At 33.6% G+C, this 26002-nt stretch overlaps 2 protein-coding genes across 2 annotated transcripts in view; both read right to left on the bottom strand.

Moving 5' to 3' along the window:
- Positions 1 to 9568, bottom strand: part of LOC106872001 (uncharacterized) — an 11259-nt gene extending 1691 nt beyond the window's left edge. Inside the window, exons 1-6 of the mRNA XM_014918798.3 lie at positions 9011 to 9568; positions 4929 to 5044; positions 3786 to 3850; positions 2181 to 2218; positions 1526 to 1602; positions 714 to 776 (exon numbers count right to left, since the gene is read on the bottom strand). Coding sequence (XP_014774284.1) covers positions 714 to 776; positions 1526 to 1602; positions 2181 to 2218; positions 3786 to 3850; positions 4929 to 5044; positions 9011 to 9065 — 414 coding nt within the window. The 5' untranslated portion in view covers positions 9066 to 9568. The remainder of the gene's footprint in view (positions 1 to 713; positions 777 to 1525; positions 1603 to 2180; positions 2219 to 3785; positions 3851 to 4928; positions 5045 to 9010) is intronic.
- A 6366-nt stretch (positions 9569 to 15934) lies between these two features.
- Positions 15935 to 23583, bottom strand: LOC106872012 (uncharacterized). The gene is made up of 4 exons (XM_014918825.3): positions 22854 to 23583; positions 19577 to 19802; positions 18254 to 18431; positions 15935 to 17235 (listed from the first exon to the last, which is right to left on the bottom strand). The coding sequence occupies exons 1-4, from the start codon at positions 23347 to 23349 to the stop codon at positions 16210 to 16212; spliced, it is 1926 nt and encodes a 641-aa protein (XP_014774311.1). The 5' UTR covers positions 23350 to 23583; the 3' UTR covers positions 15935 to 16209.
- Positions 23584 to 26002: the final 2419 nt, after the last annotated feature.

Genomic DNA, 26002 nt, shown 5'->3' with positions numbered 1-26002 from the left:
GTAGAGCATGAATTCCACTCACTAAGTATCATTTACCATGTGCAGTGACAAGAAAAGATCAAGGTTTCTATATTAGAATTTCCTTCTCTTAGTCTTTGTCAACCAAGGTAGCCTACAAGAGCATGAGTATAAGAATTCCAAGACTAGAACTAGGGATTTATCAATCTCAAGTGGTCTTAGAACACACTTGTTCACCATCTTGAGTTCTATGTTTCTATATTTTGTCAACATATAGTCGTTAGCCTTATATCAGCTACCTCTGCTTTTTGGCAGGTATTGTATTTCTTCTGCACAATTTCTCGCAAATCTTCCTCTTTTTACAAGAAAAGAAGCACATTAAAACATTATACAGTGCTCCTCCCACTTGTAACAACAACCTATACCATTCATTCTACCTATTTGCATTTAGATGAACTGGGTAAACAAAATGTATATATTTCTGCTACAGATACAAAACAGATCCAGTGGCAGCATACAAACCATGAATTATTTTGCTAGTGGCAAGCACATTCACTATTTTTCTAATCAGTTGTGATTTTATAACAGACCTATGATAGGTTTAGAAAAGCAGCTCCTTAAAAGTACTCATCCACAAGTTAAGGAGTTGGTAAAAAGAAAGGCAGCCATTAATAAATCACCACATGAATGATACACAACTGTGAGCAAAATATTATTCTTAAACGGACAACAAAGGCAGAGACAAAAATACTTGCTTTTAATATTCTTTCTTCAATAGTTTTCGGATAATCAGGAATAGCCTCTTGCAATGCTTCTAACTATAATACAAAAATATAAACAAAATAATAGTCTCTTAATAAAAATTCAAAAACACTTAAACTAATAGAAACATTTTCTTCAGATTGTTACCCTCAGTTTTCATGTATTTTTATTTATTTTTTTGTAAAATACATTTCAAACTGTTCATCATTAATTGACATATTTGCAAATATATGTACATGTTCATGCAGGTACTGAACAAACATTTACTTTACATGAGTTAACATTCTTATTTATTATGCCACGTTTCCAGCATAATCACTCCAAAAATAATTTTGAAACACTCATGATTTAAAATTAAGACTGATAATCTTATCAAAGGACTTGTGTAGGATAAAGATGCTGCAAAATATTTTGAAGTTAAGACTCTGCAAGAATGTGTGGATCTGTGTGTCATCAACTTCAATGTAAGTAGTTTAATAAGCAAGGCTAAATATATTTAGATGATGATCATCTTACTACAGACAGTATGTTCTGTCCTTGGGCATGGCACACAAATTTGCTTGTTTTTGCTTGTTCTTGTTTGATAAAACCACTCCACTGGGGAGCAGTTAGCAGTAAGAAGGGCATCTGGCTGTAAAACAATTGCATGGAATAATGGATGTAAAACAAATAAAAAAACAACAAACAACTCCTTTACATACCCTATTGTATGTAAAATAATTATTGCTATTGAGTTTTATAAATACATGAACAACATTAAATTCATAATAGTAGTAGTAATGATGATTCAAATATATTTACTTACTCTTTTTGTAAAAGATTTTAACTTTGCATTAACAAATACTCTCAGATAATCTCTGTTTACAAAGGATAATGGCTTTGCTGGAAATAGAAGAAAAATGAATTTAAATAAATAAGAGAATTAAGTGACAGCTACAGCTTGTATATCCACAATATAAGTATACACAAAGACAGATATACTATTTATCTACAGCTGAGTCTGATACTAAAAGTTTTTTTGTTTTAATCCTCAGGTAACTGGTAAGTTTGATCTGTTTGGGTCATGCTGTCAGTTGACATATGGACATATAACGTGTAAAAATGTACAAAAAATTTATTAAAATTTCTGTGGAACAAATTCTACAAATTCACATTGAAAAGTTTACTTTATGAAAAATTTGTATGGAGGGTTGTAAGTAGGTATGTTCACACATATAACTTACTCAAAAATGCATATGTATGTGTACATATATATGTGTTTATGTGTATGGATGTATATGTACAAATACCTGTGTGCAGTAATATATTTGAATATATTTGTGTATTTGTATTTATTTGGGTTTGTATGTGTATGTGTGTGTGTGTGTGTGCATGCATGTGCTTGCACACGTGAGTATGTATATTCAGCAAAAAGTGACAGTAACAATGAATATGACAGAAAAGGTGAAACTTTCACTTACCATGATAGTAATGTGGAATTACTTCAATGTTGTAAGGACTAGAAGAAGAGGGAAAAAATAGAAATCATTATCAAATCTACAGATTAATATATATTTTAGACTGCAGTGGTGAGCAATATCATTATTGGTTACACATTTTTAATGAAGTAAGAAATGACGAAGGATTGTCTGTGCAATTCACTACAAAATAAATATCACACAGATATTGTTATTTAAATGCATCAACTATTCAGTTTTCTTGATAAATTTTACATATTTTTTATGTCTTTTCGTTGATGTACTGTTCCATGATAGAAAATTCAACAAAAATATTGTGTTACGCTAAGAAGCAGTGCATGGTACAAGAATTTTAACTTAAGCCAAATATAACAAACTACTCCAAATTGTTGTTAGACTATCCACACAAGTGGAGTCAATACCAGCTAGTTTGTACTAGCATCGATTTACATTAGTTGTAATAATGAAGTCAAACCAAATAGTGATATTTCTGAAATCATTTAATATGTACAATTCAAGTTTGAATAACACGTGACAGGAAATGCACCCATTATGAAATGGCTGCATTTCCTGTTATGTATTATGCAAACCTGAAACACATATTAAATGATTTCAAAATATTATTTGGCTTGCCTTTGTTATTACAATTATATATACAGTATGTATGTGTGTCTGTGTGTGTGTGTGTGTGTGTGTATATATATATATATATATATATATATATATATATATATATTTGAAGAAAAGCAACAAAAATTCAATAGGTTATAGCAGTACGTACATTTCGTACAAACTTTATTTATTTATGTAGTGAGAACACCACTGGTATTCTCACTACATAAATAAATGAAGTTTGTATGAAACGTACGTACTGCTATAACCTATTGAATTTTTGTTGCTTTTCTTCAAATTTTATTCACCAAATCTCTTGATTTTGTTTTTGGTTTTTACCCTACCAAATTCTGGTGCCTCAAACATTTTAAGTACCACATTTAATCTTTTGATTAAATCTATATTATTATTATATATATATATATATCCGAGCTGTATTCTCTGTCATCACTCATGCAAATACTGTCTAACAGAATGTATATCAGATGGTTTACTTTAAAGAAGAAAACTATTGATACAAGTGAAATTCTAAGACTAATGAATTAGTCACAGAGTACATTACATCAAGTTAAAAAATGGAAGTTGTGGTGTTGTATTAGGTTCTTTGGTTGCATGCATTTCAACACTCTAAGTTGTATGCAGTTTATGAGTGTAACTATGAATGTACATGTGGATGGTTTCTGTAAAACAGCACACAGCAACATGCTGTGTGCTGTAGATGTTTTGTAGGGCAAGGATTGACAGTAGTACAGTTTACACTTGGAAGATTGTGGTATATGATTTACGAGTTCCTGCAGGGGAAGAAACTGTGTCTATATGTGTGGATAGAGAGGAACTGAGATTTAGGATAGGGATTGTGCAAACTTCTTAACTATATAGCTATGCCTGCATCTACACACATACAATGAGCGACATTTATAAAACAAAGTAATTCATCTTAGAAAATAAGTTAAATGAATATCAGAAAAACATCCACTTCAGTGTGGACTTACATACTTGTCAGAAGTATTTGAAGGTACTTTTCCAGTTAGAGTAATCACTGAGCCTTTACTGTTACGTGCCTGGAAAAAAAACAACAATATAATGAAGGTAGAATATAACTATACATTATAGTTTTGATTACAGAGTATCCCTGTAATATGCTTGAATGACAGTGATAAAGATGAAGAACAAGGAAGGTGTATAGGAAAAGGGAATGATTGATGCAATAAAACAAGAGGTTTACAAAGTTATTGGGCATCACCAACCTACTAAATAGCATTTGCTTTTCTTTTTAGATGTCAGTTTTAATGAATTTTGTATCTTAAATCAAGATGATACAGGATCATAAAAAAATTGCAATGTGTTAGACTATGGTGCAGCACAAGGCACACTGGCATAGCAAAATGAATGCTGAAATGATGTTACTGAATGGAAATTTAACCACTGATTATTTGTTGAATAAAACATTTTAGAATATCATGCTGTTCATGACTAAATTACTAATGCCCAATAGCCCCAACTTTTAGATTAATTCAATCTATTTCCAAGCTTTACATAATTCATCATGAAGTAACACACACCACCATTAATGTTTTTACATATATTTTTTCATGGAATGAAATAATTTGGTACAGCTGACTGGACGTTCAACCTGTTTTGATGACAGTACTTTTTGATACTGGAGACACACACGTGTGCACACAGAGATTACAATTTATTAACTGAACACAACTGGCATAAACTCTTTCCCTCTCCCCATACACATGAAAAGAAATATACTCACACATGAAGAGAGAGAGGGATAGGAGAGAATGAGAGAAACATTAAAATGTCTGATGTCAGTTTTGTAGTAATTGGATTGGATTGGATAACCTATGTTCAGTCCACTGCAGGATGAATGCCTCAGCATGTTCTTTCCACCAACCACAGTATGAATTAGAGACTGTGAATTTGAACTTGAGATCATACTGGCTTGAAAAAGCTAGAGCATTATCCCCTATTGTAGCAAGTAATGTAGTAATTAGTGACTAATAGTGTCTGATACATTTTAGATATTATCTTATTGCTTCTTTCTATCTCAGTTATTTATCAAAGTTTCCTCAGTCAGATAATATCTGGTAATGAGCTTAGCAAATCAGTAAATGCAGACTTCCTTACCTTGATGACATGAGACTTGTTATCAATGTCAATTTTATCCAGAATCTTCTCCTGAATATTACGAAAAGAGCAGCTGGAGTCAACAATTATACATTGGACTTTCTTGGAATGGCAGACTGAAAGAAAATGGCCAAAAACTAAATGAGACACTTTAATAACAAAAAAACATTAAAAAGTTTCACAGGTTTCTTTTTTAATTCTTTCTCATCTTTTAATTTTTTAAGTGAAAATAACTTGGAGATAAAGACTACTAACACTTACACACTGATGAAGATGAAGTCTTTTTATGAGATACAAAAAAGGATAAAGGTGTTAGGAGTGAAAATATGCAAAAAAAAAAAAAAAAATAGGTATATCTAAATCTCAGTACATAATGAAAGTATGTATATTCTTCTTTCTAGTTCAAAAGTAGTGGGTGGGCAGATTGGTTTTAGAACATCATATTTTTTTTACATTTAGGACAAGCATTCCCTACTTGTCTTCCCCTAACACCCATCATTCCTCTATCTATGGTTCTACTCAGTTGCTGTAATCACCTGAGGGCAGAATCAGAACGTATTGCATCATCTCCCTTCTTTTGTACTTCCAGTTACTTCCCTCTTCCCCATGAGATTACTTCCATTTCTCATTATCATCCCTGCCCACACTATTTCTGTTAACCATCTCCTTTCTATGCCTTCAATCATTGCTCTCTCTCTCACTCTCTCTCCTCAACCATACTCCATTTTTAACACTTCTCACATCTGCTCAATGCCTTCTCATATCTGCCAGCATGTCCCAATTAATACAACCACCACCTTATGTACCTCTACCTCTCTCTCCTCACCACTCCTACTCCTTGCATATTATTCTGCTTCTTTCTGCTCTATACTCCTTCCTGAGCCATCCCTATATCTCTCACCATGTTGTTGGTACTCTGTCGCTTACGATGTCGAGGGTTCCAGTTGATCCGATCAACGGAACAGCCTGCTCGTGAAATTAACGTGCAAGTGGCTGAGTACTCCATAGCCACGTGTACTCTTAATGTAGTTCTCGGGGATATTCAGTGTGACACAGTGTGACAAGGCTGACCCTTTGAAATACAGGTACAACAGAAACAGGAAGAAAGAATGAGAGAAAGTTGTGGTGAAAGAGTACAGCAAGGTTCGCCACTATCCCCTGCCAGAGCCTCGTGGAGCTTGAGGTGTTTTCGATCAATAAACACTCACAACACCCGGTCTGGGAATCGAAACCGCGATCCTATGACGCGAGTCCGCTGCCCTAACCACTGGGCCATTGCGCCTCCACATCTCTCACCATACCCTTACCCATACTGATATCAACTGCACTGCAACTCTTGTTCATCACTCACTACATTCACCTCTACCCCCATCTCTAACCATCTATTACTTCCCGTTCAAACTCTTAAGAAACTCTCCCCTTTCCCCCCTAACTGATTCACTGTCTGTATTCTTTTTTATACCCATCTTCTTGTATCCTGAAATGTTCTGGCAACTTGCTACCACCATTTCTACCTTCTCTCCAGGTACTCTCATCTACTATATAATGTGAGATATCCTTGTATCTCCTGTACAGTGAAACACCTGGGCTTGCCCATCTATCACCTTTGGCCTCTCAACAGCTGATATAGAACCATAGCGCTTCCTTTCCCTCTCAAATACTCTCATCCCACTTTTGTCAAAGAAGTTTCTTCCGTTTTCTTTCTTCCTGTTCTTTTGTCTTGCAAATTGCTTAGCAACCTCACTAGTGCCAATAGCATGATAAAAGCACCCTGTACACTCTGTAAAGTAGTTGGCATTAGGAAGGACATCCAGCTATAGAAACCATGCCAAAACTGTCACTGGACCTCAATATGACCATGTGGCTGGCCAGATCCTGCCAAATCATCTGAATCCATGACAGTATGAAAATGGACACATGATGATGACGATCCTTCTTTACTCTGGAGTTGTTAAAATAAGTACAAACCAACTAATAACATATTAAATGGATTCAATTGCCTAAATTCTCTCCTAAAAACATTAGTTTTCTGCCTCATTAAAAGAAATTATCTTCAATGAAAACATTTCACTCTATCAATAAATTTCTATATGCAGACATGAGTAGGACATAACTATACCAGTTGCAGCAATTAAATATATTTCATAACAAACATAGCAAGGTTAGTAAAGTAATCTCAAGAATATAATGTATTTATTTTCTCCTTAGTCTTTTTTTTTTTTTGTTAAGAATAAAGAAATAGCAATATGCAACTTGCTTAATAAATAGAAATTGATAAAACAAGTACGATGATGACGTAAGTACAGAGGTTAGTATGATCAATTAAAATGTGCCTCAGAATGGCTACAGTCCAATGACTGAAACTCTAGTTAAAATCTCGAAGCAATTAAAGTAACGAGAGAGAGAGAGAGAGAGAGAGAGAGAGAGAGAGAGAGAGAGAGAGAGAGAGAGAGAGAGTGGGGACAGGGAGGGAGAGAAAGTAGAGTGGTAAAATAGAGCATGCATGTATATGAGAGAGGGCAACACTCTGATATTTGAACTTTTGAACACCTTAATACACATCCACACCTATATAGGGGTGTATAACCAGGTTATGTTTGGTGCGCTGCTAAAGTCATTAAATGAAGATTTAATTAATTTCATTTATTCCAAGTATAACTTACATACATGCAATTTACTATAAATTCTCATAACATTTTGTACGTTTTAAGTTAAGCTCAGCTATCACCAGCATCTTTAGATCTACCTGCAAGTGGTAAAAACAGTAGTATGTGAAGTGAACAGCAAAAGAACAATGAATGAAATGGGGATAGTAACACACACCATTACTACAGGGAGGTAACATGTCACTGGTCTTTCAATACTGACAAGCTGGTGACATGTCAAGAACATCTACCAAGTGAATTTTTCAATGTTTTCCCCCTAATAGCCATCATGAAACATGCCAGTCCGGCTCAAACCTCCAATCTCTCTACAACAAATTAAACAAAGTACAAAGAATATAAAACACCTCAACAGTGAATTATATTGACGTTTTTAATGCCCTGTGTTTTTTTATCTTACCTGGATAACATGACTATACTTCACAAACAGTCCACACCATCTACACAATGAAATAAATATACCCAAAATGAAAGCCCTCCAAAATATACAAGGCATAAAGATTGTTGCTGTAGCTAACTTTCCCTACACTACCACTGCAACAGGTTCAATCACCTCACGTGCAGCTACAAAATGCCTTTGTTCATAGGTTTGCTTCATCGGGTTTGACCTGGATAAAACAACAGCAACAACAAAACTACATCTTCATATATAGAACGTGGTTTTCAGCTAAGTAAAAGTATGGAATATCTGGAGCACTGAATCTGAATTGCATCTGGTCATTCAAGTCACTACTTACAGATCAGGGTAATACAACAATGAGGGACTATAATGATCCAAGTAGTGAGTCAGTAACACTCAGCCAACTAATATTGATAGGGTTGTTCCTTTTAAGTGATTAACCATCTGTTCTAAATCTATTTATGTTTCTGCGCTTTCTCTAAACATTCAAGGTATTTTAAAATTATGTATGTATACATTAAAGCGATTATTTATGACTTGTGACTATATTTAATTTTGACACTTTGCTGTACACGGTCATTTAAATACCTGCTTTTATATATATCTTTATTTATATCTATTTGTTTTGCTTACGGTTGAGTGTGAGAAGAAAAGAGTATAATTTGCATCAGGAAGTAGTTTTCGCAAAACTGTCGGATACTGGGAGATATTTTACCCAAACCATATTGTAAAAGATACTGAGCAAGTACCTAAAACCACCTTGTCATATATTAGTTCATAAAGAATGGATCGACAACATTGTATTCTATCCAATATGTAAAATAATCCAAAAGTATATGTACTTTTAATAGTTTTTCTTTCCACAGTTAAACTGAGAAAACAAAGAAAGAACAAATTTAAAAGATAGATTGTAATTACTGTATAAAAATATAGAGAGAATGTCAAATTCACTTAAGTCTTAGTAAAATAATAAATGGATTAAATATTCTTGGAAACCGAAATACAGTTGAAAGACTCACTAGCAACAACAGGTGATGATATTTTGACATAAAATATTTTCTTGTCAACAGCCATCTCGCGGAAGTGGACTGCTATAAACGCGGTGTCATACGAATGTAGCGGCTTCTGAAAATTGTTCCATTATAATAAGTTTCCAAGAGATTAGTGGTCAGCATGAACAAGAAGCCACGGTAAAAATAGGCAAAAGCGAGAGGTTATGATTGTGTAAGATAATATTTAGTGATGCAATGTAATCAAAACTAGTGGTTCTTAAACGTTATTGTTAGGTGTTCTTATTTTTCAAGCCTCTACGTGGTCGTTCGACTAGCTAAAAGTAGCAACCAAATATTCTTCAAATAACATCTTTAAATAAAGAGGGAACACAGGTAATATTAGATACACTCCTAACAAAAGACGAGATGGTGACAGTTGGAATGTTTTGATCAGATATCTGCTTGATCAGAGCTGACCTAGGGTTCAGTGACACCAAGCAGAATACCGAGCCAACGCGTGAGCCTACTAATAATAGCAATCAAGTTCCCAGTCCTAGATATATAAAAAAAAGACGGGATTAACACGTCTTTGGTCATAAGTGTTCTTAATGAAGGCAAGACAATAAAGGAGACATTCAAGACTTATTCACTTCTCTAATGAAATAGAAAATGAAAAAAAAAAAGAAAGGAAAAAAACCTCTTCAAAAAATGAGTTTGGTCAACGTAGTGTCATGTTTTCATTTACAAGGTAATCGGTGCTCTATCCAAAGCAGAGTTCTAACCCTTTCTACTGAAAGTTCTTTAAGAATGGTTAATGGAAGGAAAGGGATATGATCCAAGCAACTTCTTACATTCTCATGGTATTCTGGTAACTCTAGAAAGTATGAGCTTACCTTTAATTTCATGTTCTTCTGTGAAAATGATAATTGCATATAATACGTTTCTTTACACGTACACACATAACAAGGGAGGGCACAATATAGAAGGAAATAATTTGGTAGTCATTTATTTTCACCAAATGAGGGAATCAATCATAAGGAATATTTTAAGATAGATTTTGCTGAAATATTTTCCTTCTTTTTTTTTTGGCTATCTATTTACCAATCTTATAATGTGTGTATGTATGTTCTCTTATGTTTTTAATTATTTGAAATCTTCCTCTGAAGAAGGAGCTGGTTTCTGTTGCACATACAAAGTTCTGTCATTGGAATATAAATAACAAAAACAAATTAACATTTTAAACTAATAAAGTCTTGCATATTTTTACTGTTCCACTTTTAGATTATTTTTGCAATGTGTGAATTAGCTGGTTGATTTATTTTTCTGAAAACTCTAGCTTATCCAAATTGTCACTTAGGCATTTACTCACAAACCTAAGTACAACAATTATTATTGGTATAAATGTGAATTTATAATCTGGATACAAAAGCTGGAGGTTTCAATGTATGTATGTATGTATGTGTATATATGTATACATATAACAAGTGTTTATGAAGTTTCGAATGGAAAGTGGTTGCTCTTTCACAAGGATGTATTTTATCCAAACGTCACCAGTTTAGCTCAGTATCAATTAATATACTTTGGATTTTATTAATTTGTGTTAGTATTAGTGTTATGAAGTTCCAGTTGTCGTTATAGATGTTTTCATCTGAATCTTCTTGTCAATGGTGGAGATTGATGGGCATCATGCTCTCTCTTTGTGCATCAAACTTGTCTGGCCACTTTTAAATTTCTCGATCCTCTCATACAAACTTCTACACAGTAGTGCACTGTCTCTGCACTGTGCTAAAAGCCGCTGATGAAATCAGATCACTGCTCTTTTTTCTTCATTCATATTTTGCAATGAAGATTGCATTATGCATTTAAAAGGTAAAAATCTCTTCAGGGCAAGAATTGCAACTCTACATCCATTAGGATGGGAATTAATTTTTTGTCAATTTTTGTCCTGAAGAGATTTTTACCTTTTAAATGCATAATGCAATCTTCATTGCAAAATATGAATGAAGGTAAGAAATTGAAACATACGTAGGCGGTATGAAATTGACTATTAAATAAATAGATTTTTTTGTGTTCAAACTCTCCATTTTCTTTATATGTATATGTATATACATATATATATATACATATATATATATATATATATATATATATATATATATATATATATATATATATATATATATATATATATATATATACACAGTGGGTTTCTTTAAGATTCCATCTACCAAATCCACTTACAAGGCTTTGGTCAGTCCGAGGTTACAGTAGAAGACACTTGCCTAAGTGGCACTGAACCTGGGACCATGTGGTTATTTCTGCCTTGTTTGAAATTTATTTTATGCTTCTCTGTTGCTCATGAAACCACATTTTTCACACATCAACTTTGATTCCATTCCTTCTTTACACAATCAATCAATCACATTCTCCATCTCCTTAGCAGGTGAGGCACACCTTACTCATTGAAAATCTTTCTGCTCAACATGGGATTTTATACACATCATGGACATAGTAAATATGATTTCACTACTTTACTAATGCAGGTACAGTACACACAACACACACTGAAGTTATATAAGAAATCATGTGTTGCTTTATGATTATTTCTCCAGTCCCTACTGGTCTAACATTTTGAATAAAAAAGTTTCAGAAACTTTGATGATGTCATCTGATCATTAAGTATTTCAGTAGTTCAATAATTTTTTCTCTTGGAAAAGACATTTTACCAGAGTTTTCTGATGAGCAATCCAAATATACTCTTCAGTTTTAGTAAATAAACAACAAAATACAAAAATATTAAAATAATTTATTTTCTGTATGGAGAAACATTAACAAATTAAATTTTAAAAATTATGAATATATATATATATATATATTATAACACACACACACTGTGCATATATATATAAACTGATGTTAAATAAAAGTAAATAAATAGAACAAATATTTAATAAATAAAAATGAATTGAACATTTCTGTGGAATACAAATTCAGGTAATTTAAAATACTTTGGACTTATATTTAATACCATCCAAATTAACAAAGACATTCCTGATATAAGTTAAACTAGTTCATGTGTCATAGAACAAAAATATTTCTAGAATATTCATTGTGGTTTAATTGAAAAGTTTTTCTAATCCTTTCTCACATCATTCCAGTTTCCTCCCAGCTCACATTTTTTGTGTAGACAATCAGGCATCAATCACATTAACCTCACTAGTCTGCAATGGTCATTCATGGGCACAATTCTTCCCCTCCTGATTAACTTATAAAATGATATCTAAAGCAGTCAAAACTTCATTTCTACAAATCAACACTAATCATTCCCAACATAACCACTTCCAGCCTATTGGAACTGAGGAGTGTGGTTTCCAGTAAAAAGAGAAAAAGTGTCATTCTAAAATCATTGGTGAAGCAAGTTCAATAAGGCTAAACAAAAAGATTTAATTAAGATTAAAAAAAGAAAAATAGAGAAACTAAATCAGAAATGAATTTAAATTAGTAAACCATTATCCCTAATCAAGTTTTGTGAAGCAGCATCTACTTATTATATTTAATCTTTGAAAATGAAAAGATACAGTAGATCAAAATGAATATCCATCAAAAACATGTTTAAATATCCCAAAGACATATAATGGCTACAGAGACTGCCGCTTTTCCAGTTATTTTTATAAAGGTAAAAGAATCCAATTTGTAAATTTATTGATTTATTTTTCTCTTATTAAGTGATAATCTGAAAAGATGTAATTGATACAGGAATGGATTTTGATCTCCATTTTTAAAAATAATGACTGGTGGTGGTTATGTTACATTTCTTGAAACCATTTGCATGTTAGTAATGTTTGATGTTTCATTGCTTTTAGTATAACTTTTATCAATGCTTAAACACCTATTTCCATTTTTACCAGAATTAGACTGGTTTATTTGACCATATTTGAGATTGCTAAACCATGAGTTCTAGTGCACCTGAGCACTATAAACACTATTTTCATCATCATCATCATTATTATTATTATTATTATTATTATTATTATTATTATTATTATCTTCTCATCAAAAGTATCAGTTTAAAAATCTGTCTTGCTGTGTTGAGTTTGACATTTCTGTTATCTATTTTTGGTGACAAATTACGTTCCTATATTTGGTATGGATGTTTACAGTAAGGTTTTATGGAAGACAGAAGGAAAAGAAGAAATAAACTAATCTTATCATTTGCTTGCAATGATCAAGAATTAGGAAATGCTGTTCAGATACCAACTACTGCAAGATTTTTTAGCTCTTAAAGTATTCACATTTATGGATACAAACCTATACCCATCACAAAAGCAGGTTTTGAGACATTTCAGTTAAGAATTGTTGAGGAGACATAAAGAGTAATAATGAAATGAAGCATTGGCTTTGAATATATATATACACACACAGGGTATCCCAAAAGTCACTGATAGGTTTCAATTTTTAATAACTTCCTTAACTTTACAAATAAATGTATGAAATTTTGATGCAATATAAAGGATATAATGGAAATTAATATGCACAAGTCAAATTTTGCAACACCACTACATCACATGAAAAATGACATAGCTTAAATGGCAGCCATTTTCGGTTTTGCATGCCTATGCTCTTAACAAAACTTGTACCATAACACCCTCAAGAGTTTCAGACCCCACTTCTCTGATTTCTCTATTGATGTTCTCCTTCAGTTGCACCAAGGTCTCCGGTTTGTTGACACAAACCCTCTCTTTCAGGTATCCCCACAAGAAAAAATCCAGGCTTGTCAAGTCTGGGGAATGATGTGAAAGCCATTCAAACTAGACCTCACACATGGTTCCAGCAAGACGGAGCAACTGTTCATACAGCAAGAGAAACAATGCAGTTGCTACAGCAGTGCTTTGGAGAGAGAATAATCTCCTGCTATGGCAATGTCAACTGGCCTTGATGTTCCCCAGACTTTACTTGCTCTTAAGTAAGGTATTTTATACCACAAGTTGTCACTGAAATGCTGGACATATTTATGCAGGACACAATATCACTACAGCCCAAGAAGTGTCAATGCAAAGACATACAGAGACAAACACACACATATTTGCTTGTTTGTTTAAGGTCCCTCTTTCCACACTCACATGAGTTGGACAGTGATTTAAGAAAAGATTTTACAGCCAGATGCTCTTTTTGTTACCAATTCATACTTGATTTTCAATTAAGGAATCTTTTATTTCACTGGTCTTTGAAACGACATGGTGATCAATTGTATACTCAACAAGGAATGTAAACATCATATCATCATTTCACTCAGATGGCAATAGGTTAAGCCATAAAATGTCAACATTTACACACACACACACGCACACACACAACCTCACACATACACACATCAAACTTTCGAACAATTTCCATCAACCAAATTTAACTCACAGTTCATAGAAAGAACATCTGCAGCTAATACTTAATTTCTGACCCAAAAGAACACAAAGTATGTTTCAGAAAGAGAACAAGTATGTTTTTTTTTTATAATTCTAATTCAATAAATGATGCAGTCATTAAATAGAGATGGTTTTAAAACTATTAGCTATCATAAAAAGAGCTTATTGCGGTATGTTTTAGAAGAGTCATCTCTTTTAAATATATCCTGAGAATTACAGTAGAAGCATTCTTGTCACAATTTTGGTCAGAAATTTTCTGTGAGTTGTGCTAACACTATTTTCAATCTTTAAAATTGTTCTCTAGCCTTTCAAACAATAATTCAAGATTCAAAGAAAATTTTTGTTTGGGCAATTTAAGAAATAATTTGAATATTTGATACAGACACTAAATAACAACAACAATAATAATAATAATAATAATATAACTGCAAGTCTACAATCAGTAGTTGTTTCTAAAAATTCATTTAATTTTATTTGAACTCAAGAAACTGTTTTGCTATTATATCATTTGTTGCTATGTAAATTAAGAAAGATGGTTTGGTACTTGATATACAGTTAAACATATGAGAAACAAGGTAAGCTTCAGATGACAGGAAGGTGAATAGGAGAAGTGGTACAAAGGATTGAAGAGAGTGAGTAGTAGGTAGACAAGTAAATTCACATGAGTGCAAAAGGAGAGTGACAAATGGATAAAGATAGTGATAGAGGTGAATGCAGTGAATGGTGAACACATGTGGAAGTATGGTGGAATGTGACCATCAGTTGGTGGGAGAAAGAAATAGGAATGGGTCAGGGAGCTAAAGACAACACACACACACATATACATACATACATATATCATCATCATCATCATCATCGTTTAACGTCCGCTTTCCATGCTAGCATGGGTTGGACGATTTGACTGAGGACTGGTGAAACCGGATGGCAACACCAGGCTCCAGTCTGATTTGGCAGAGTTTCTACAGCTGGATGCCCTTCCTAACGCCAACCACTCAGAGAGTGTAGTGGGTGCTTTTACGTGTCACCCGCACGAAAACGGCCACTCTCGAAATGGTGTCTTTTATGTGCCACCCGCACAAGCCAGTCCAGGGGCACTGGCAACGATCTCGCTCGAAAATCCTACAGGAGCCAGTCAGGCGGTACTGGCAACGGCCACGCTCAATATATATATATATATATATATATATATATATATATATATGCATACACTCATGTGTCTGTCTGTGAATACTGGTGTAAAACACTGCATCAAGTTGCATCCTTTTACATCAAAAGCTAACTTAGCTGATCAATAAAATAATTATCAGACTGAAGTACTTGATTGAATATAGATTATTATAAACCTTGAAAGATACGCTCAGCATGAACCACCAGAGTCCAGTGACTTAAATAGCCAAAGAAAATTTATTTCGAATAATGGGAAATTTGGCTGGCATTATACATTATATTTCATCTGAAGCATCCTTTAAAATTTTATTACTTGAATGTCTCCATTTTACGGTTGAATGATGAATGGTAGGAAAATCTGACCTTCAAATGTAAAAGCTTTAATATCAACCACACAGAGATGACAAAATTATTTAAAATCTACTCAAATCATGCTATTATTGAGAAATAGATGTAACAGTGCATAAAGTGTAATTTCAAAAATAACATTACACAACATATAAAATAAATATGTCAACAATAAATCCATTTTTAATAAATTTGATTTGAATAACAAACGGAAATTTGTAATTTGCAGTTAAAAATACTTATAAGTCCTTTATACAAACCTAATATTAGGAAAAGGTAAATAAATATTTTTCATACTTTTTGAAGATTTGTATTTTTACTGTCATGTGCAGAAATAAAACTAATGGGATATGGTCCTGAATTTGATGGCTGAGGTAATTCTGTATTTGAAGATATCAAACTGGAGATCTTTATCACATCAGAATTATCACTGAGACTGTCTTCATTTATATTTCCCGTAGCAGATGTAACTGAAATTAATTGCAGTTCTTTTTGATTATCAGAATCTTTATCACAATCTTCTGAATGCTGTGAACAAGTCTCTTCAGATCTACAGGTATCAGATATATTGATGCTATCACTGGAATCAATATTAACAACATTGTCTTTATTGATATTTCCATGAGTGGTACTGGCAGCAGGTTTTAACCGAACATTATTTTTATAACTGGAAGTATGAATATCCACAGAAAATTCTTCAATACTGCTTTGATTGTCTTCATGACTGCAGGGTTCCATTTTTAACTGTAGGGTCTTTGGGTTGATGGCAGGCTCTGTCTCTGGTTCCACTTCAGTCTTGATATCGACAATCTGGTCTGTAACCATATTTTCTGCAGATCTTACATCAGAACCAGAAGTTGTATTGGATGTAGATGTTGATGCAATGGTAACAGCAGCATCAGCTTGCATGTTAATATTGTTGTAATTATTTCTAAATAACTTCATTAGCATAGAATTTTGTACCTCGTTAGTGTCTCCTTGTGTTTTAGAAGGAAATAGTCCTGACAAAGAACAAGGTTCTGCCAATAAAGGTTCCACCACATCAGATAAAATATCTTTTGTCTTAGCTTTGTTCAATTCCTTACAACAAAGATCTTCAAAATCTTTCATTTCTAATTTTTCAGCAATAATCTTCAGTTGGATTAGAATTTCTTCATTCAGATCTAAAATACCACTGTACATGTATTCTGCAAATGCTAAAAGTCCTTCTTTACTGACTGAACTTGGAAAGACCACTTTGGGAAATGAACCTCTTAACGAATGATGGAGAGCTGGCAGCAGTTTTGGACACACAGCTCCTAAAACCATTTTATGGACCTGAAAACATATAAAATACATCTGGAATAAATCTAACAAAAATTACAATGATCCTATTTCACCTCACAGTAAAATAAATTTGTAATTTATACACATTAAATATCCTTTCACCCATTTAATATTTGCAAAGATCATTCAACTGGAGCCTGTTATTGAATTTAGGATAATCACAAAGTTTTACTGACAAAGTTATCCTAATACATTTCATTGTAGCAATATTGACTAAATTCTGACTGAAAAAAATTTCAGAGTAGCACTGAAGTAGGGTATTGATAGCATTGAAACTGAAATTAAAAAGACATGACATTTGGAGAAGTATCAGAACGAATTTCTGTCCCTGTGTAAAGATCAATTCAAATAGAGCATGTGTAAAAGTTATGCTGTAAGGCAGTAAGATACTGACAATGAATGTAGAAGACCCATTGTAGCTGACAAGTAACAAGCTGATTGATATATATTGCTAATTTGTAAAAAATGCTAAATACATGAGTTGAGACAGTTACATAGCATCTTAGTTATCGATTGATATATGACAGGAAAGACAACTATACAGGTTTACATATATAATGGCAATAACTGTTGCTTAGTGAGTAAAAATGTGTAGTAAGTTACTGGTGGAAGGTACATACGAGATAATATTAGGTAGAAGAAATTAGGATGTCGTTGGAAGAAATTACACAGATTCAAGACAAAAGGAAAAGGCTGTATGAATGAAATCATAGGGGTGAATTATGAACTACATTAAATATTTTAAAGATTGGTAGAATCATTAGTGTCAGATAAAGTTTTTTGCAGCTTTTAGTTGTAATATTTTATGTTCTGAGTTTAAATCCTGCTAAAGTCATCTTTGCATTTCATCTTCCCAAAATTGATAAAATGAAGTTGCTGTGCAGAACTGAAGCTGATTTAATTATATCCATTCCACAAAATTTTAGCCTTGTGCATATGTTTGAAATTATTATAATTACTATATTACAACTATAATTATAGTTGCATTAAAATTAAATTTATGACATACCAATATATTTGTAGTACCATTACTGATGTATGAGTCACACAAACGTCCTGCTTCCCACATGGAAAATAGATTGGACATCACTGCTGTTTGATGATTTGGAACCACTAAAATGCGTTTCTCCTGAACAGGAGGTATAGCTGATTGTGGATGAAGTAAGATTTCACTGGAGACAGAATGGCTTTAAATACAAAAACATAAAACACATAACTAGTTAGATAACAGTCAACAGTAACATCAAGTATACCCATTAATAAATTCAAACAATACAAAGTGTTTGTTAAAGATCTCTGGACATTGCACACAACACCATTTGCTTCTGTTTGCTTGACTGACAAAAAGGTTTCATTCTTACTTCTTGTATGGGTGTTCAACTATAAGGGCATTCAACTCTAAGAACATTTGTTCCAACCAAATAGTGGGTTGAGGAATAAATTCATGAGCATTTTTCTCAAATTTAAAAATGCACACAGAAATAAAATTCAATGGCAAAATGTCTTATTTATTTAAAAGAGAATTTTTTGCTCTACAAGATAGTGTACAGTGTACCCCCACTAATTCACGGTTCAGCATTTGCAGACCCGGTTATTTGTGGAATCATAAATATCATCTGTGATTTTTTATGGCATTTTTACGTGGCAATATATACTTTTCCACACTTTTTAAGGCTAAACTATTAATAATAATATACCGTATTTGTCAGTTTACTGGACGCCCCTTCACAGCAGAAGATCCCTTTGATTTGAATAGCCATGCATCATGTTGCTTGATTTTTTTTAGATACGAGTACACTGTATCTTGTATCTCTTATTTCTGCTTTCAATCAAAGCTTGCTAATTAGTATAGCAACTATCAGCGCATTTTTTAAAATCATCATTACATTTGATCATACACAATATTTATTTCAACAGGATAATTTTTAAGGTCACGAGCTAATATAGCACCATTGAAATTAGGTCACTTACTGGTCCCTCCCTCCCCTTCTCTCTCACTCACTCACTCTCTCTTATTATTATAGTATAGGTAATACAAACTAAATTTTTCAAAACCATGATTATTTTTAATCTCGACATCGCTCAATACATGGTCACAAACAGCGTTTTCTTTACCATATTGTCAGTGGCGATAGAAAATGGTGCCTTTACATCAATATGGAGCAGCAAAACAAATGGTTCAGCTCTGACAAACAAGTGACTCTACAAGCAAAACAAGACCTTCATCCTTGAAAGACCATGTGGTGTGTATGGTGGGACTGGGAAGGCATAATTCATTATGAACTGGTTGAGTGCAATCAAACTTTTAAAGAAGATGATCTAAGATACTCACAACACTGCATTAGTTCTGGTTTTGCATAATTTGGAGTTTGCTTTATTAGAAGTGTAGACTGAGATCAATTGGTTCCTCTGTGCTCTGGTTGTTGTTTTGGTTTTCTTTTTCCAATTTGCACCATTTCCAACAGAGACTTTTTGCAATTTTCTTGTTTCAACACAACGAAGTTGAGAAGTGGGAATGGAATTAAGTCCTGATTTTTCAACAAGAGCTTGAAACTTTTCTGTAAAAATAAGAATTACTTTCAAGTAAATTTTTTTCTGGATGGAAACAATTAAAGTGTAATAATTGGAAATATTAAGTCCTATTTTTACAGAATTCATATTTCTTGTTTCAGTGTTAATTTTGATTTTAAAACTTCAAAGATATCTAGTTTTTTTTTTAAGTCATCATATCCCTTGTCAAAACGCTATACTATGTTCTCCTTTCCTCTCTTTAAATTCAATAAATATCAATATTTCAAACTTTGGTTTAATCTTTCAATAATATATCTAAGACATTTTCAAAAGAACAGGCATTAATATTTTGGAAATAGTAGTTATGAATGTTGCAGAAGAAGAGGTAAGCTCTCGGAGAGCTGGATCCACGAGCTGATATCCTTTATTTACATTAATCTCATTCAGAAAAACATGAGATAACTTCCATTTACTCTCTCTTTAAAAAAATCCAATCCCCATGACTGTGAAAATCAATAATTTAGAAATAATGTTTGTAGGTTCTTCATAATTACTTACTGTTTAGGGATCAACAACTTTAAAACTCAGAATGCCTTTGCTGTTCAATCACAATCTAATATGCCACTTCCTAATTTCTTGATAAGAAAACCATTAAAATTCCTATTGTTTAACATTATCACTTCCCCTCTACCACCTTTATTCATCACTCACAATATCCACTCCTACATACCTCTGCTCTCCATCTCTGTGCATCCCTTTCTCATACCCATTCCACACACTGAACATCATCTCACTATCTCTCATCTGTCTACAGTTTTATTATACTGTTTCTCTTCATCAACCTCTTTTCGTACTGCCATTTATCACCTCCTGCTCCCTGACCCACTCCTATTTTCTTCCCCTTCCCCTCCAAACTGATAGTCACCATTGACTACATGTCTACCTATACTCTTTTACTCTTCTACTTGTTTCAGTCATTTTACTGTGGCCATGCTGGAGCACCACTTTTAGTCAAGCAAATCGACCCCAGGACTTATTCTTTGTAAGCCTAGTACTTATTCTATTGGTCTCTTTTGCCAAACCGCTAAGTTACAGGGACGTAAACACACCAGCATGAGTTGTCAAGCGATGTTGGGGGGACAAACACAGACACACAAACATATACACACACACACATATATATATATATATATATATATATATATATATATATACATATATACGACGGGCTTCTTTCAGTTTCCGTCTACCAAATCCACTCACAAGGCTTTTGGCGGCCCCAGGCTATAGTAGAAGACACTTGCCCAAGGTGCCACGCAGTGGGACTGAACCTGGAACCATGTGATTGGTAAGCAAGCTGCATTCAACTCTGCCCTCATCACTAAACATCTTTCACTCTCCTTTCATACTTTCATGAACTTGACCATCCACCTTTCCTGATCTTCTATCTCTGTTCTCTTTCATTTCCTCCTTTTATCTTGAGGATATGCCCTGACACAAAATAACCACCATCTTTTCCTCTTTTTCTTGCTGAAGTTGCCATGTATCTCTTCTATAATTTATTAAGACACCTGTTCTTGTCTTTCTATCACATTTTAACCTCTCAACACCTTACACCCCCAACTCAGTCAAGAGGATTTGTCTTCCAAGTCATTTAGTGACCTCACTAGTGTTGGTACCATGAAAAGCACACTGTACACTTTATAAAGCGGTTGGCATTGAGAAGGGCATCCAGACATAGAAACCATGCCAAAGCAGACATTGGTACTCAATAGTCCTCCAACTAGTGAGATTCTGTTAAACCATCCAACCCATGCCAGCACAGAAGACAGACGTTAAATAATGATGCGATGATGCTGATGGAGTTATCTCCTGAAACAGTCACGTAATCTGCTTCATTAAAACGTTTTAAAACAGTGATTAATAGGTGTTAAAGTATATATTATTTCTATTTGGAATATATAATTTCTAGCTATATATTTAATGTCCATAAATAAATCTATAGCTCCTCATACACATAACATCATTTGGCTTAATTTCAATTTAAAGCTAAAATTAGTTTACATTTTTGTATGTTCTAGAGTTTCATTCTTCGTCTTTGCACACCTTCACACACGTCTTACATATAAATGCATTAAATGATTACAACACTAATGTAATTTTTAATTTCTTGTGTTTCGAATAAAACTAATAATAATAAAAACTTAAAAAATAGAGGGTGCGAAAATGACTGATTTCATTCATACACTTTTGATGGAACGTAAGGTAGTATCAACAAAATTTATGATAACCATATATATATATATATATATATATATATATATATATATATATATATATATATATATATATATGGGTTTTTTTTACAATTATAAGTTATAATCCTAGTATTTCTGGTGTGACAAAAAAATGTTTAACCTACATAAAAAACTCAACATAAATAATCAATGTATGTTGTTATTTAGATTTGCATAGTCGCGTCACGGAGCAATACTGAAACTGAAAGTGACTTCATAACTGTTTGACGTGGAAATCAGTAATAAACTCGAAAAGTGCATCGCTATTCCAAATGTTTACTTTAACATAACAACTTCGAGAATATATTAGAATGCAGTATAAAATTACATGAATTGATTATGAGCCCTTGCTACTTTTACGCGACTCCTGCGGAATTTTTAAAACTTTTGCCATGAGGAGTTGATGTTGAGGAAGAAAAAGAAAGGACATCAATACGATTATCCTCTCACACACATCGTGAGATGAAACAGAAAATTAAAGAAGTACTCTTCAAAATATCATAGGATATATATATGTGTCCAGCTTATCTAAACCCAAATGTCAAAAATTAATCCTCATTAGAACATCAATACTGAGATCTTATAATGATATAAAATCTGTTTTCGTAAAAACAGTAAATGAGATTATGTGACATTGACGCCGTTATCTTGGACGCTAGCCAAATGGTTTACAACTTGGACAAGAAGCTGTCACGGAATTGCCGGCATGGTTTGTTTACATTAATAGTGTTAGAATAAAGAAAATTAGATATGCTAGTTATTATCACCCTCAAATGAATCAAAAGTTCATAGGACAGATACCAGGATCGTGATGCATCTGCTCCAGGTAATGGCTTTCTTGGTCATCGTAACAGTTGGTCAGGGCGATCTTAATGCCATTAGCAGTCTGCTTTCGGCCTCGCGCCATTTTAGCCACTTGTGTATTATGACAATTTGGCTCCGAAGTACGCTTGTTCTTTGCATATTCGGCGAGTTTCTTAAGTCTTTTCTTTCTTTCCTCAGACGTTTCTCTGGCACGCCTCCTCATTTCGCTCTCAGACAGTTTGCGAAGCCGATTTGCTCTCTCTTCTGCCGTTTCCTTAGCCCGTCTCTTCCGTGCATTTACGGACAGCCTTTTAAGTCTCTCATTTCTCTGTTCAACTGTTTCACTTCGTCGCCGTTTCCATTCATTCAAAGATAATTTCATCAGTCTTTGATCTCTCTCTAAAGGTGTTTCATTAGCTCTTTTGACTCGTTCACGCTGTCGCCTGGCATCTCGTTTTTCTGCTTCAGTCTTGTATTTTCTCGGCCTTGCCATTATCTGTAACTTTAATCGGATTTCCTAAGAAACGAAGTGATGCGACTTAGAAGATAATTGATGTAGCGATATCCGAGGTTAGACAGGTAGTGTATTCTTCGTTAAGCTAAACTAATGCATAATAAATTAACTAAATTATAGCATAAATATATTGATAGTAAAGATGAAGGGACATCAAAGATAATTAAATAGCACTTTTCTTTTACCCTTTTAAAGGGATTTGTTTTCGGTAGGTTCCGTCAGTTTCCGAGATCCGTGGTTTATGACACGAGGGTAAATATGACACTTAAAGCCATATTCCAAAAGAAGTGAAGTAGAGGGAGGTAATTATCCATTTCTGTTTTAATTTGTGTTACTGATGCGGCGGATAATTTTCCCGTAGATAAATAATAATGATAATAAATATACAAGCTGAAGGTTAGTATTCATTTGTTGTTCCGTTCAACCAATTGAAGCACTTGGTTCATACATTGATATCTTTTTCTTTCTCCTTCTATTTTTCTTTGTCTTTCTTTTGTAAAATATATTCCTGTTCATATTTTGAATTTTATGTATGACACCAGTGCAATACCAGTAACAATGAATTTGGTAAATTGTTAACATACAATTATAAGGGTTGTCAACTAACTTGAATGAACATGCTGGAAAAAGAAATTGCTGAAACACGGGAAAATAGTCGTAAATGCTACAAAATTTAGCATAGAATTTAGTCTCAGTTAGGATAGGTGTTGTTTTGCTTTCAGCTGAGTAGGTTTGTATATACCGAATTATTGCCAGATTTTTAAACTTTAAAAATAGGTGTTCCATGACGCAAAAACTAATTTGGTACTTGAGTGTTTACAGGTTTTGGTTTGTAAATATAGCGAAGGCTGTATTTATTTTAGCACATCCCTATAGTGTATTTTATTTACGAGAGATATTTTCCCATCATTTACAAAACTTGGAAAAGTTTTGCAGTGCGTCAAGACAGACTCTATTAGTTGACATTTCGGTAAATATACAGTTTGAGACCCATTAACGAAAGCCCCCCCCCCTCCAAAGCCTACTAGGTGTAAAAAGATGTGTAGAAAACGAATATGAAAAAAATTGCGCAAACGACGGGTGGGGAGAAGTTTTTAGGAAAATTTCCAAAAGTCCGATTTTTCCTCATAACTTTCAGGAAAATGCATATTAGTGAAATTTTATAGAAATACCGTTTAATTGGCACAAGTCCAAATCAAATTACGATTATAAAGAAATTTGTGGGGAAAATGTTTTTCCGAAAGGGTGGGGAAAGGACTGTTGGAAAGTTCACACGATCCATTTTTTTCCCTCGTATCTTTCGGGATCTAGTTTGGCGCCCGGTCACCAAAAAAAAAAAAAAAGTCTAATAGGTGTACAAAAACGAATACGAAAACAAAAATTTGTGCAAACGAATGGTGTGAACTTTCCGACAGTCCTTTCTCCACCCCTTCGGAAAACATTTTCCCCACAAATTTCTTTATAATCATAATCCATGCTGTTTAAAAGTGGTTTCTGTAAAATTTCATTGAAAGATATCCATTTTCCTGAAAGTTATGAGGGGAAAAAAAGGATTGTGTGAATTTTCCGAAATCCTCTCCCCACCTCTTCAGAAAACATTTTCCCCACAAATTTCATTATAATCGTAATTTGTGCAATTTGAACGGCATTTCTATAAAATTTCATTAATATATACAGGGGTTGGACAAAATAATGGAAATACCTTAAAATTTCAAACAGATTTATTTTAATATGGAGTAGGACTGCCTTTGGCAGTAATTACAGCTTGAATTCTATGAGGTATGGACTCGTACAAAGTATGAATTGTTTCCAAAGGAATTTTTGTCCATTCTTCAGCTAAAAGTTTCCAGTTCTTGTAATGATGATCTTGTTTTTCTAAAATGCACCATAAATGTTCAATAATATTGAAATTTGGGGACTGTGGTGGCCAGATAAGATGTTCAACTTCACTAGAATGGTCCTCATGCCATACAGTTATGCAACCATAAGATGAATTTAATTAAATAAACTGCTTAAATAGTCTTGACTATTAATTCTGCCACGAAGGGAAGCCATTGGGCCGGCAGATTTCCAAGCTATAGCCTCCCACATCATCACAGGTCCTCCTCCATGCTTAACAGTTGGAAGAAGGCAGTCTGGGTCAAATGCTTCTTTTGGCTGTCTCTACACGTATACTCGGCAGGCGGTCGGAAATAAGGAAAAGGATGACTCGTCCCAAAAAATAACATTCTTCCATTGCTCTTGGGACTAATTCTATAGGTTTTTACTCCACTGTAAACGCTTTGCAACGTTTGTTTTTGAAAGTAGTGGTTTTCTGATTGCAGCCCTCCTGTGAAATCCGACTTCGTGCAGCTCCTGGCAAACAGTTTTTGTAGAAACTGGGTTCTCGAGGTGGTCATTAAACTCTGCAGTAATTTTGGGAACTGTACTTTTATGATCCTTTCTAAAAATTTGCATAAGAGTCTGACGGTCCCTATCTGAAAGTCTTTGTTTTCTTCCTGAGTTTTGTTTCGCCGAGGTTTTCCCCTCTTCCACAAAGGCAGTCATTACTTTCGAAAGTAGATCTTCTTGATACACCAAACATTTTGGCTGTTTTTCTTATGCTAGCACCTGCCATACGAGCACCAACAAT

Source organism: Octopus bimaculoides, chromosome 3 (assembly GCF_046866305.1).
Source record: "Octopus bimaculoides isolate indiv1 chromosome 3, ASM4686630v1, whole genome shotgun sequence".
Taxonomy (NCBI): Eukaryota; Metazoa; Mollusca; class Cephalopoda; order Octopoda; family Octopodidae; genus Octopus; species Octopus bimaculoides.
This window is presented reverse-complemented; position numbering and strand designations above follow the sequence as displayed.